This window comes from Pristiophorus japonicus, unplaced genomic scaffold (assembly GCF_044704955.1).
Source record: "Pristiophorus japonicus isolate sPriJap1 unplaced genomic scaffold, sPriJap1.hap1 HAP1_SCAFFOLD_3650, whole genome shotgun sequence".
Taxonomy (NCBI): domain Eukaryota; kingdom Metazoa; phylum Chordata; class Chondrichthyes; family Pristiophoridae; genus Pristiophorus; species Pristiophorus japonicus.
Window position 1 is genome coordinate 1 of NW_027253489.1, and position 13,957 is coordinate 13,957.

Sequence of the window (13,957 nt, forward strand, 5' to 3'; positions counted from 1 at the left end):
TGTTTGATCCCCAGAGGGGCAGTAATAACAGCGAGTTGCTGTGATCGGGAACGCGCTGCCTGAAAGGTGGAAGCAGATTCAATCGTAACTTTCAAACAGGGAATTGGACTAACACTTGAAAAGGACATTTGCAGGGCTATATGGGGAATAAAGCAGATGAGTGGGACTAATTGGAGAGCTCGTTCAAAGAGCCAGCACGGGCACAATGAGCTGAGTAGCCTCCTTCTGTGATTCTAAATGAGCCGCACACCAGTCTGGACAGCGGGGGTAGTGAAACCCGGGAGTGGAATCTGCCATTTACCCATGAAAATTCAGTTAATTAAATAAAAAGAATCTGGAATAAAAAGCTAGTGTCTGTAATGGTGAGCATGAAACTACCGGACTGTCGTAAAAACCCATCTGGTTCACGAATGTCCTTTTTATTAGGGGAGGAGGTCTGGCCGATATGTGACTCCAGACCCACAGCACTGTGCCTGACTCTTAACAGCCCCTCTGAAATGGCCCAGTGAGACACTCAGTCACCAACCACCACTACCACCACCTACTCGGGCAATTAGGGATGTTAAAACCAGTGAATTCTGTGCACTTCAACCGAGCCCTGTTTTGTGCTTGTGATCCCGTACAGATGGAGCGGAGTCCGAACATCTCGTGGCTCTTCCACTTCCGGGTCATCTGTGAGTATCGTGTGGCGCAGGGAGAGGCCCCGGGGCCGCTTTGCTCTCCGGCTTTGCGCAGATTCGGTGGGCGGAGGACATACAGTCCTGGGGTTAATGGGCTGACCTGGACAGGGGTGTTTGGGGGGGGGGTGGGGTGGTGTTGGGGGGGTTAATGGGCTGACTTGGGACGTATGTGTGTGTGGTGTGTGTGTGTGTGTGGGGCCCGGGATGGGATGGGGGGGGGTGTTTAAATGGGCTGACCCGGAATTGGGGGGGGGTTTAATGGACTGACCCGGAATGGGGGGGGGGGTTTAATGGGCTGACCCGGGATGGGGGGGGGGGGGGGGAGGGTTTAATGGGCTGACCCGGGATGGTGGGGGGGGGGTTTAAGGGGCTGACTCGGGATGGGGGGGGGGGGGGTTTAATGGGCTGACCTGGAATTGGGAGGGGGGGTGGTTTTAATGGGCTGACCCGGGATTGGGGGGTGGAGGGGGGGGGGTAAATGGGCTGACCCGGGATGGGGTGGGTGGTTTAATAGGCTGACCTGGGATGGGGAGGGTGGATTAATGGGCTGACCCGGGATGGAGAGGGTGGATTAATGTGCTGACCCGGGATGGGGAGGGTGGTTTACTGGGCTGACCCAGGATGGGGAGGGTGGTTTACTGGGCTGACCAGGGATGGGGGGGGTTAATGGGCTGACCTGGGATGGGAGGGGGGGGGGGGGGTTTAAATGGGCTGACCTGGGATTGGGGGGGGTTTAAATGGGCTAACCCGGGATTGGGGGGGGGGGGGGTGGTTTAATGGGCTGACCCGGGATGGGGGGGGGGGGGGTTTAAATGTGCTGACCCGGGATGGGGGGGGGGGGGTTTAAATGGGCTGACCCGGGATTGTGGGGGTTTAAATGGGCTGACCCAGGATTGCGGGGGGGGTTTAAATGGGCTGGCCCGTGATTGGGGGGGGGGGGGTTAAATGGGCTGACCCGGGATGGGGGCGGGTTTAATGGGCTGACCCGGGATGGGGGCGGGTTTAATGGGCTGACCCGGGATGGGGGCGGGTTTAATGGGCTGACCCGGGATGGGGGCGGGTTTAATGGGCTGGCCCGGGATTGGGGGGGGAGGGGTTAATGGGATGACCTGGGATGGGGGCGGGTTTAATGGGCTGACCTGGGATGGGGGCGGAGCGCTCCGTGTCAATTGGTTGACAGCCTGATCTCTCCCTCCTTTCTTCATCCCTGCCCGGATTAAGAAATTCAATCACTTGGAGTCCGAGACGACGTGTGAGTTGGGAAGAAAGTCCTCCACCATTGATAGTCGCGGTCACTTTCTCCTGTTTGGCCAGGATCGTTGAATGCAATCCCGAGAAGAGTGGTAAAGATGCTGCAATCCCACTGGGAGTGACTTATTCAGTCCCCTTTGATCCCTCGCCCAGCAGTGGCTGACCAATCCCTTTCCCCTCTCCGTCCCTCTTTATTTCTGCGACTATTAATTCCTGACCAATGCCCAAATTGACTTGAGCTACAAGTTCAAGTTTGAAAGAAAGATTTGCGTTTATATAGCGCCTACCACAACCACCGGATGTCTCAAAGCGCTTTACAGCCAATGAAATACTTCTGTAATGTCATTGTCATGTAGGAAACGTGCTCTCCCAAACCGAACTGTGCCAATGAGAGTGATGGACTCAGGAAGACATGGGCAGGCTGGTGAAATGGGCGAACACGTGGCAGATGAAATTTAACGCAGAAAAGTATGAAGTGATACATTTTGGTGGAAAGAATGAGGAGAGGACATGTAAACTAAATGGTACAATCTGAACGGGGGTGCTTGAGCAGGGAGACCTGGGAGTACGTGTGAATAAATGTTTGAATGTGGCAGGGCAGGTTGAGAAAGCAGTTAAGAAAGCTTGTTGGATCCTGGACTTCATAAATAGAGGCACAGAGTACAAAAGTGTGGAAGTTATGATGAACCTGTATAAAACACTGGTTCGGCCCCAAACCGGAGTATTGTGTCCAATTCTGGGCACCACACTTTAGGAAGGATGTGAAGGCCTTAGAGAGGGTACAGAAAAGATTTATGAGAATGGTTCCAGGGATGAGCGACTTCAGTAACGTGGAGAAGCTGGGGTGGTTCTTCTTGGAGCAGAGAAGAGATTTGATCGAGGGGCTCAAAATCATGAGGGGACTGGACAGAGTAAGATAGAGAGAAACTGTTTCCATTGGGGGAAGGGTGGAGAACCAGAGGACATAGAGTTGAGGCGATTGGCAGAAGAACCAAAGGCGACGTAAGCGAGTGATTAGGATCTGGAATGCGCTGCCTGAGAGGGTGGTGGAGGCAGACTCAATTTTATCTTACAAAAGGGAGTTGGATAAGTATCTGGAGGAAAATAAATTGCAGGGCTACGGGGAAAGGGCGGGAGGAGTGGGTCTGGCTGAGAGTCGGCACGAGCTCGACTGGTCCAATGGCCTCCTGTGTTGTAAACGTTCTGTGATGATAACCAGATGATCTGTTTTTTTTTAATGTTGATTTGAGGGATAAATATTGGCCAGGACCCCGGGCGGAAACGCCCCCTGCTCTTCCAATAGTGCCGTAGGATCTTTTATGTCCATCTAAGAGAGCAGACGGGGCCTCGGTTTAACGTCTCATTCGAAAGACGGCGCTCCAATGGTGCGGTGCTCCCTCAGCGCTACCCCGCCCTCTGTGCTGCACTGGGAATGTCGGGCTAGATGACGTGCTCAAGTCTTGGGGTTGGATTTGAACCCACGACCTTCTGACCAGAAGAGCGTGCTTACCCATTGGGCCACGGCTGACGCCACAAAGGGCTGAATTGGTGCGCAAAGGCCCCGGTCCGGCGAAGATCGACTATAAGAAGCTGCAACAGGTGCTTGGGATTTGCATAGACGATGCTAAATGCTGCAGACAAGGGGCGCCCCCGCTCCCTCATCCGCACAGCTGCCGTTTTAAGCAGGCGTGTCCTCTCCAGATGTGCGCTGCAGCTCGCAGAGAGCGGGTCTCTCTCTGCCCAGAGAGCACCTCTAAATCCAACACTGGTCGAGGCATAGGTGTCAAAGGGCTACTCCATGCCGCCATGTTCCTCTGCCTGTGACCCGGCTGACCTTTCACCCTGTCGGCCTCTCCAGGCAATCCTGTCCGCAAACAGTTCATTGACATAACAAGCAACATTCAGTCAATCTATTGGAGGAAAAAAAAGAATCCCACTCCCCGTCATTTGTGGGAAGAGAAGGGTCGTGCCCTTTATCAGAACTGTAAGATAAGAGACCACAAGTAATATTGTCGGGATAAATAGGGGGATTACCTAAGGATATACTTGCCTTCGAGGGAGTGAAACAAAGGTTCATTAGACTGGTTCCTGGGATGGGGGGATTGTCCTAATGAGGAGAGATTGTAGAGACTAGACCCTAGAATTTAGAAGAATGAGAGGTGATCTCATTCAAACATATAAAATTGTTACAGGGACTTTACAGGGTAGATGCTGAGAGGTTGTTTCCCCCGGCAGGAGTGTCTCGAGCATAGTCTCAGGATGAGGGGTTGGCCATTTGGGACTGAGCTGAGGAGAAATTCTTCACTGTACTTGCCCTGGGAGTGTTTGATGGGACAGTGTAGAGGGAGCTTTACTCTGTATCTAACCCCGTGCTGTACCTGCCCTGGGAGTGTTTGATGGGACAGTGTAGAGGGAGCTTTACTCTGTATCTAACCCCGTGCTGTACCTGCCCTGGGAGTGTTTGATAGGACAGTGTGCCGGGGCTGAGTTCCATTTGCAGCATTGAAATGTTAGTGCTTGGGATATTGGACAATGTATGACTGATGTTGCTCTGTTTCTTCTGCAGCGCTCATGGGGTTGCTGGCACTACTGGATGTGCTGTTTGTGAACCACGCCTGTCACAGCATCATTACCCGAGGAGCCTCTGTCCAGCTGGTGTTTGGCTTTGAGGTGAGCTTTGACTGATGAGATTCATGGGGACAGCAGTAGACCAGCACTGAATGCAAACCGTTTAAAAAGTTATCTTCAAAGCAATTGTGCTGGTCTAATGGAGATATCTTGTTTGTGTCAAAAATACATATCCTGCTTGGCAATGCAGTGTGGTGGCTCCCCTCTTTCTCCCCGCCCCCTCAAGATTTCAAAATTCTCAATCCTTGTTTACCAATCCCTCCATGGTCCTCGCCCCTCCCTATCTCCAGCCCCCCCCCCCCCCCCCCCGAGATCTCTGCGCTGTTCAAATTCTGCCCTCCTGAACATCTCTGATTATAATCGCCCAACCATTGGTGGCCGTGCCTTCTGTTGCCTGGGTCCCAAGCTCTGGAACTTCCTCCCTAAACCTCTCCGCCTCTCTACCTCTTTCCTGATTTGAGAAGTTCCTTAAAACCTATCTCTTTGACCAAGCTTTTGGTCACCTGCCGTAATTTCTTCTTGTGTGGCTCGGTGTCAAATTTATTTGTTTTGTCTTCTAACACTCCTGTGAAGCACCTTGGGACGTTTTACTACGTTAAAGGCGCTATATAAGCACAAGTTGTTATTGAAGGTGTTAACCTTGCTGGGGCACCAGTTCCAAATGATCCCTCTAGTATCCCAACCGAGTGCTTATTAATGCGAGAGCTCTGCTGGTGAGCTATTCCACCATGGTGGGCGGGGGCAGGGGGGGCACACGCATTCCAGCAGGTGTCACGTCTTTTGAACCAGGACTGAGCCTGGCTGAATTTCCTCCTCCTCCTTTCTCCCCGCACCCGGGGTGCCTGAGGCCAATGGCGAAGCTGCAACCACTGCCCTCACTGAGCTCGCCCAACTCAACACAGACCAGGGTCCACCTTGCTCGGTGTGGCTTGCTTACCAGATGGTGGACATGTCTCTTTTGTCCGAGAATGGGTTGCACTCTTGCACCCGAACGCCAACTGTGATTCAGTAAGCATGCAATTTACGATTCCGCTCCGCGCCTGGGAGCAGCGTGCAGGCCCCAACCTGCGTGAGGACACCAGCGGCAGGTTGGGGCCATAAAAGGAGCAGCCCGGGAGCGGCGCGAGACGGTGCAGGAGGGCGACGGCAGCGAAGGGCGACGTCATCAAGGTCCAGGTCGGTGATTGGAGCGTGGGCAGTTACTGCAGGAGCCGCGAGGGTCGGGGGCGAAGGAGCGGCGAGAGATTGTAGAGGGACGTGATCGGGGCCCGGGAGAGGCGAGAGTTTGGGGCCCAGAAGAGCCGAGAGCCCAGGGGCAGCACGGGCCCAGCCCACACTGTGCGATATGTGTGCGTTCACTAGGCCCGTGCAGCAGAGCTGGTCTCCGGTCGTCCTGGTTAACCCTTTCCACTGGACCAAGACCTCGCTCTGTCAAGCCCGTGTGGTGGCTGGTGTGCAACGGCCAACCCCACGTTAAAAAAAATCCACCCACAGGCATCTTCCACCCTTCAGGATGTAGTTCGGGATCTGGAATATTAGGTCCTTCATTTGAAACACCTGGGAACTCATCCATTTTTGGCGTGGAAGCAAGTCATCCTCGCTTCGAGGGACTGCCTATGATGGTGATGACTTTATGACTGGCGTTAAAGAGAAAACCATTACCGAGATGAGGACTGGAAGATTTAATTCTGGCCCCACTTGTCTGTATCTGTAAACTTCTTGAAAGCAGCTTCCCCCTGGGGTAATGACACTCTCCTGGGACGTAGGCGACTGCTTGGGATACATACGGCACAGAAATAGGCCATTCTATCCAAGCAGTCCATGTTGCCTATTTTGCTCTACTCGAACCACCTCCCGTCATTCTTCATCTAGCTCTCAGCATAATCCTGTGTTCCCTTCTCCCCCACACTCTGGCTATTGCCCTTCCCTAGTTGCCCTGAGAAGGTGGCAATGTAAACTTGTGCCCATCCAAAACTCGGCTGTCCGTATCTTAACTTGCTTCAAATCCCATTCACCCATCACCCGCTGTGCTCGCTGACCTACGTTGGCTCCTGGTCTAACGACGCCTCCATTTTAAAATGCTCATCCTGGTGTTCAAATCCCTCTGTGGCCTCGCTCGTCTCCCTCTCTCTCTCTCCGCACCTCCTCCAGCCCCACAGCCTTCCCCGCCCCCCCCCCCCCCCCCCAGAGATCTCTGCGCTCCTCCAATTCTGGCCTCTTGACATCAACGATTTTAATCGCCCCACCATTGGCGTCCTAGGCCCCAAGCTCTGGAATTCCCTCCCTAAAACCCCGCAGCCTCTCTACCTCTCTCCCCTTTTAGACGCTCCATAAAACCTACCCCTCTGATCTTTTGGTCAACTGTACTGGTATCTCCTCCTGCGGCTCAGTGTCAAGAATCTTTTTTTGATTTCTCTTGTCAGGTGCCTTGGAACATTTTGCTATGGTAAATATGCAAGTTGTTTATCTCACACTGGTGTTGGGTAGAGAATTCCACGATACTGAATCAGCAACGATGAAGGAACACTGATTTATATGCCCAAGTCGGGCTAATGTCAGCCGTGGCTCAATGGCATCCTCGCCTCTGAGTCAGAAGGTTGTGGGTTCAAGTCCCACTCCAGGGACTTGAGCACACAAATCTCGGCTGACACTCCAGGGCGGTGCTGGGGGAGCGCCGCACTGTCGGAGGGGCGGTGCTGAGGGAGCGCCACACTGCCGCACTGTCGGAGGGGCGGTGCTGAGGGAGCGCCGCACTGTCGGAGGGGCGGTGCTGAGGGAGCGCCGCACTGTCGGAGGGGCGGTGCTGAGGGAGTGTCGGAGGGGCGGTGCTGTCGGAGGGGCGGTGCTGTGGGAGCGACACACTGTCGGAGGGGCGGTGCTGAGGGAGCGACACACAGTCTTTCGGGATGAGACATTAAACTGGGGCCACGTCTGCTATCTCAGGTGGATGTAAAAGATCCAGTGACAATATAACGAAGAGCAGCAGAGGTGTCCTGGGCCAATATTTATCCCTCAACCAACATCACTAAAACAGATGATCTGGGTCATTATCACATTGCTGTATGTGGGAGCTTGCTGTGCGCAAATTGGCTGCCGCGTTTCCCACATTACAACAGTGACTGCACTCCAAAAGCACTTCATTGGCTGCGAAGCGCTTTGAGCCGTCTGGTGGTCGTGAAAGGCGCTATGGAAATGCAACTCTGTATTTTTTCTTTTGTGTCTGACTTGGCATTGATGGAGGTCCCGTGACTTTGGTGCTGGTGGAGTAAAGCTATAACCTGCCTGTGTTTCCTTGCAGTACGCCATCCTCCTCACTATGGTCATGACCATTTTCACCAAGTACATTCTTCACACGGTCGACCTTCAGAGCGAGAATCCCTGGGACAGCAAGGCTGTGTTCATGCTCTACACCGAGCTCCTGACGGGTATGGGCACCATGAGGGGAGGGGAGGGGGCAGTCTTTTGGGGTGTGGCATACAAGAGGGGTGACTGGATGGGCAAAGTCGTAGGCTCCTTCCAAACGGTAGGGAGGAGGGCAGTGTTCCTTTTAAACTGCGCAGTTGGCAAGCTGGCACTTAAATAGAAAAAAATGCACATGCATGGAATTTTGAATGGCCCACTCTGTACATTATAGGGGCTGTGCGGGACAAAAATAATGAGGGAACATTGGGGGGGTGGGGGGATGATGTTGCCTCGTAAATAGCAGGGCAGGGGGTGAGGTTCAATGTATGGAAGTTCTTGCTCAATACCTTCAACTATTGTCAGTAGATTCAGGAAGCCCTTGACAGGCTAAGTGGGCAAAGATTTGGCAGATGGAGTATATGTTGGAAAGTGTGAGGTCATGCGCTTTGGCAGAAAAAAAATCAAAGAGCAAGTTATTATTTTAACTGGAGAAAGATTGCAAAGTGCTGCAGTACAGCGGGACCTGGAGGTACTTGTGCATGAAACACAAAAGGATACTATGCAGGTACAGCAAGTGATCAGGAAGGCCAATGGTATCCTGACCTTTATTGCAAAGGGGATGGAGTATAAAAGCAGGGAAGTCTTGCTACAGTTATACAGGGTATTGGTGAGGCCACACCTGGAGTACTGCGTGCAGTTTTGGTTTCCATATTTACGAAAGGATATACTTGCTTTGGAGGCAGTTCAGAGAAGGTTCACTCGGTTGATTCCGGAGATGAGGGGGTTGACTTTTGAGGAAAGTTGGGCCTCTACTCATTGGAATTCAGAAGAATGAGAGGTGATCTTATCGAAATGTGTAAGATTATGAGGGGGCTCGACAAGGTGGATGCAGAGAGGATGTTTCCACTGATGGGGGAGACTAGAACTAGGGGGCATGGTCTTAGAATAAGGGGCCACCCATTTAAAAATGAGATGAGGAGAAATTTCTTCTCTGAGGAAATCTGTGGAATTCGCTGCCTCAGAGAGCTGTGGAAGCTGGGACATTGAATATATTTTAGACCGAGATGGACAGTTTCTTAACCGAAAGGGGAATAAGGGGGCAGGCAGGGAAGTGGAGCTGAGTCCATGATCAGATCAGCCATGATTGTATTAAATGGCGGAGCAGGCTCGAGGGGCCGTATGGCCTACTCCTGCTCCTATTTCTTATGTTCTTGTGAACTCTCGAGGGGGGGGGGGGGGGAATCTCGAACTTGGGGGCATAGTTTGAGGAAGGAGTCGCTCAATTAGAACGGATATGAGGAGGAATCTGTGGGTCGTGAATCTGTGGCATTTTCCACCCTAGAGAGCTGTGGAGTCTGGGTCATTGAATATATTTAAGGTGGAGCTCGACAGATTTTTAATGATGAGGGAGTCGAGGGTTATGGGGAGCGGGCGGGGAAGTGGTGCTGAAGCCAAGATCAGATCAGCCACGATCTTATTGGAGGGTGGAGCAGGCTCGAGCGGCCGAATATCCTGCTCCTATTTCTTATATGTTCTTGTGTCCATCTTTAGGGGGCAATTGTGCGCTGAGATTCTGACTGGCAGAATTGAATGCTTTCTGTCAAGACTGGGTGATGTGTTTCACACGGGTCGCGGGGGGGAGCCTGTGCTTGAGGTTGGAGTGTCTAATGAGTGTAACCTGTTCCTGGCACTGCCACCCATGCTGACCGTTCTGTCTGTTTCAGGGTTCATGAAGGTGCTGCTCTACATAGCCTTCATGACCATCATGATCAAGGTTCACACGTTCCCGCTGTTCGCCATCCGCCCCATGTACCTCACCATGAGGTAAGTGTTCCCGCAGCGGAAGCGAAACCCGTCGGCTCCGTGTTCCTTAACACGCAGGTTACGTGGCGACACCTGCAGCTTTGTCGGAGGGAAGGATGTGGCTGTGGGGGGCAAGGAAGTCTGTGGTTTTCAAATCCTGGGTTAGAGCAGGAGACAACAACAACAACTTGTATTTATATAGCGCCTTTAACGTAGGGCAACGTCCCAGGGTGCTTCACAGGAGATTTTTAAAAATTTGACACTGAGCCGTATAAGTAAAAATTAGTGCAGGTGAGCAAAAGCTTGGTCAAAGAGGTCGGTTTTAAGAAGCGTCTTGAAGGAGGAAGAGAGGTAGCAAGGCAGAGAGGTTTAGGGAGGGAGTTCCAGAGCTTTGGGCCCAGGCAACAGAAGGCACGGCCACCGATGGTTGAGCGATTATAATCAGGGATGCTCAGGAGAGCAGAATTGGAGGAGCGCAGACATCTCGGGTGGGGGGGGGGGGTTGTTGGGCTGGAGGAGATTACAGAGATAGGGAGGGAGCGAGGGCCATGGGCCATGGAGGGATTTGTAAACAAGGATGAGAATTTTGAAATCGAGGCGTTGTTTAACCAGAAGCCGATGTAGGTCAGCGAGCTCGGGGTGATGGGTGAGCGAGACTCGTTGCGAGTTAGGACACGGGGCAGCGAGCATAGGGGGTGATGGGTGAGCGGGACTCGGTGCGAGTTAGGACACGGGGCCAGCGAGCACAGGGGGTGATGGGTGAGCGGGACTCGGTGCGAGTTAGGACACGGGGCAGCGAGCACAGGGGGTGATGGGTGAGCGGGACTCGGTGCGAGTTAGGACACGGGGCCAGCGAGCACAGGGGGTGATGGGTGAATGGGACTCGGTGCGAGTTAGGACACGGGGCAGCGAGCACGGGGTGATGGGTGAGCGGGACTCGGTGAGAGTTAGGACATGGGGGCAGCGAGCCCAGGGGGTGATGGATGAGCGAGACTCGTTGCGAGTTAGGACACGGGGCAGCGAGCACAGGGGGTGATGGGTGAGCGGGACTCGGTGCGAGTTAGGACACGGGGCCAGCGAGCACAGGGGGTGATGGGTGAATGGGACTCGGTGCGAGTTAGGACACGGGGCAGCGAGCACGGGGTGATGGGTGAGCGGGACTCGGTGAGAGTTAGGACATGGGGGCAGCGAGCCCAGGGGGTGATGGATGAGCGAGACTCGTTGCGAGTTAGGACACGGGGCAGCGAGCACAGGGGGTGATGGGTGAGCGGGACTCGGTGCGAGTTAGGACACGGGACAGCGAGCACAGTGGGTGATGGGTGAGCGGGACTCGGTGCGAGTTAGGACACGGGGCCAGCGAGCACAGGGGGTGATGGGTGAGCGGGACTCGGTGCGAGTTAGGACACGGGACAGCGAGCACAGTGGGTGATGGGTGAGCGGGACTCGGTGCGAGTTAGGACACTGGGCCAGCGAGCACAGGGGGTGATGGGTGAATGGGACTCGGTGCGAGTTAGGACACGGGGGCAGCCGAGTTTTGGATCACCTCTAGTTTACGTCGGGTAGAATGTGGGAGGCTACCCAGGAGTGGGTTGGAATAGTTAAGTCTAGAGGTAACAAAGGCAATGAGGAAGGCTTCAGCAGCGGATGAGCTGAAGCAGGGGCGGAGACGGGTGATGTTAGGGAGGTGGAAATAGGCGGTTTTAGTTACACTGCGGATATGTGGTCGAAAGCTCATTTCAGGGTCAAATATGACACCGAGGTTGCGAACAGTCTGGGTAGGTCATACAGAAGTTGGGGAGAGGGATGGAGTCAGTGGCTAGGGAACGGAGTTTGTGGCGAGGACCGACAACAATGGCTTCGGTCTTCCCAATATTCAATTTGAGATGGTGCGATTGAGCCCTGAATTTTAACACCGTGTAATGTTTTATCTCCGACTTCCCAACGCACCTCGTGTACAGCACGTTACTTTGAAGTGCATCCCTGCAATGTTCCCTTGATGTCGCACGGTCACACAATGCTCTGCAGCTCCCGCAATGTCGGCTCGCTGACGGGACAAAACGCGCATGTGCAGCGTTATAAATGGGCTGCGGAGCCCCTTAAAGGGGCCATGCACCCCCCCAATAAATTCACAGGATCATTGCATCCCTGTGACCGACATTGGCTCCCGGTTTAGCAACGCCTCGATTTCAAAATTCTTATCCTTGTTTTCAAATCCCTCCATGGCCCTCGTCCCCTCCCTATCTCTGTAACCTCCTCCAGCCCCACATTTTCCCCCCATTCCCCCCCCCCCCCCCCCCCAAGATGTCTGCGCTCCTCCAATTCTGCCCACTTGAGCATCCCTGATTATAATCGCTCCACCATCGGTGGCCGTGCCTTCTGTTGCCTGGGCCCCAAGCTCTGGAACTCCCTTCCTAAACCTCTCCGCCTCACTCTCCTCCTTTTAAGACGCTCCTTAAAACTGACCTCTTTGACCAAGCTTTTGGTCACTTGCCCTAATTTCTTTTTGTATGGCTCGGGGTCAAATTTTTTAATCTCTTACTGCTCCCGTGAAGCACCTTGGGATGTTTCACTACGTTAAAGGCGCTATATAAATACAAGATGGTGTTGTCGGGTAGGCAAACACTGCAGCCATCTTGGGGATAGCAGGATCGTACCACAATATCAAACGCGGTGAATAACCAGCTGATCTGTTTTTGACGTTGGTTGAGGCAGGAATGTTGGCCTGGGATGATTGAGAAGCTCCTGGCTCCCCTTCAAATGGGGCCCTGGGATCTTTCTAACGTCCGCGTGCACCACCAGAGCAGGTGGATGTCTCGGCTGAAGAACCGCACCTCTGACAATGCAGCACTCTTTGTCAGTACGGCATTGCTCGTGGCTTGGAGCGGAGCTTGAGCGAGGAGGCCGGGAGGGGGGGCATGGTATGTAGGATGGGGGCATTTGGAGTTTGGAAAGGAGGAGAGGACAGTTCTGAGGAGCGCTAAGTTTTGATGAAACCCAAGAGACAAGTATGGTCTCGGCAGAGTAATGGAGAGGATTGCTTTCACAGATGCTAGGCTTTTCCTTGTATCCTGGCCAGGACTGCGAGAGGTATTCGAAAAGCCTGCCCAAATATGGGAACGGGATTCCAATCCTGGAGCAGGGAAGGCCCTAGCTGTAAGGTCCATCAAAACCTGGAAACTTTAAATACTCGCCCCCTTGCCTTTCCATGCAGTGTTGTTTTTTTTCCCTCGACCCTAATAATCTCCGGTTTCCTTCGCGACGTGGGATCAATTGCTGTGTCTCGCTGACGGAGCAGAAGCTTGTGATGTGCTGTGCAGTCTTAACCCTGTCCTGACCTCTCCCTTTCAGGCAATTCAAGAAGGCAGTGACTGATGCCATCATGTCGAGACGGGCGATTCGCAACATGAACACGCTGTGAGTACCGAGCTAGTGGCCTGACCTTTGCCCCCTGACCTTTTGTGGTTTTTTTAAAAAAAACTGGGGTCCCGTGCATAACCTCAGCTGTACAGTGGTGGCGTACCACAGCAAGGTACAGCGCGAGCTGGTGCAGGAGGGCAACGGCAGCGAAGAGGGACATCATCAAGGTCCAGGTCGGTGATCGGAGCGTGGGCAGATACAGCAGGAGGGGCGAAGGAGCGGCGAGAGATTGTAGAGGGACGTGATCGGGTCCCGGGAAAGGTGCGAGCTCGGGGCCCAGAAGAGGCGAGGGCCTAGGGGCAGCACAGGCCCTGCCCACACTGTGCGATATGTGCGCGCACTAGGTCCGTGCAGCAGAGCTGGTCTCCATTCGTCCTGTCTAACCCTCGCCACTGGACCAAGACCTCGCTCTGTCAAGCCCGTGTGGTGGCTGGTGTGCAACGGCCAACCCACGTTAAAAAAAATCCACCCACAGGCATCTTCCACCATTTAACATGCAGTTCGAGATCCGGAATATTCGGTCCTTCATTGAAACATCTGTGAACTCATCCTTTTTTGGCGAGGAAGCAAGTCATCCTCGCTTTGAGGGACTGCATATGATTGACTGACTGTCAGTAGCAGTGCCTCTCAGCCCCTCGCAGCACCTTGCAGCCTGTTAGACCAGGATTGCTCAAGGCTAGGGGGTCGGTCGCCTGTCCCTCTGTCAGCTGGCTAAGGAGGGGTTAATGTCGGAATCTATATATTTTTTTTCCCCCCTCCTGGTGTTGACTGCTCGC

General features: G+C 53.6%; 1 protein-coding gene across 1 annotated transcript; it reads left to right on the forward strand.

Annotated features, from left to right (window-relative positions):
- The first annotated feature begins 625 nt into the window (after positions 1-625).
- LOC139250287 (E3 ubiquitin-protein ligase synoviolin-like) lies at positions 626-13,420 on the forward strand. The gene is made up of 5 exons (XM_070872776.1): positions 626-674; positions 4,498-4,601; positions 7,858-7,984; positions 9,686-9,785; positions 13,113-13,420. The coding sequence occupies exons 1-5, from the start codon at positions 626-628 to the stop codon at positions 13,180-13,182; spliced, it is 450 nt and encodes a 149-aa protein (XP_070728877.1). The 3' UTR covers positions 13,183-13,420.
- Positions 13,421-13,957: the final 537 nt, after the last annotated feature.

Excerpts from the sequence above, each read along its gene's own strand:
- LOC139250287 (XM_070872776.1), top strand. The coding sequence starts at position 626 with ATGGAGCGGAGTCCGAACATCTCGTGGCTCTTCCACTTCCGGGTCATC. Across the intron at positions 675-4,497 it reads CTTCCACTTCCGGGTCATCT|CGCTCATGGGGTTGCTGGCA; the intron begins GTGAGTATCGTG and ends TTTCTTCTGCAG. Across the intron at positions 7,985-9,685 it reads CTACACCGAGCTCCTGACGG|GGTTCATGAAGGTGCTGCTC; the intron begins GTATGGGCACCA and ends TGTCTGTTTCAG.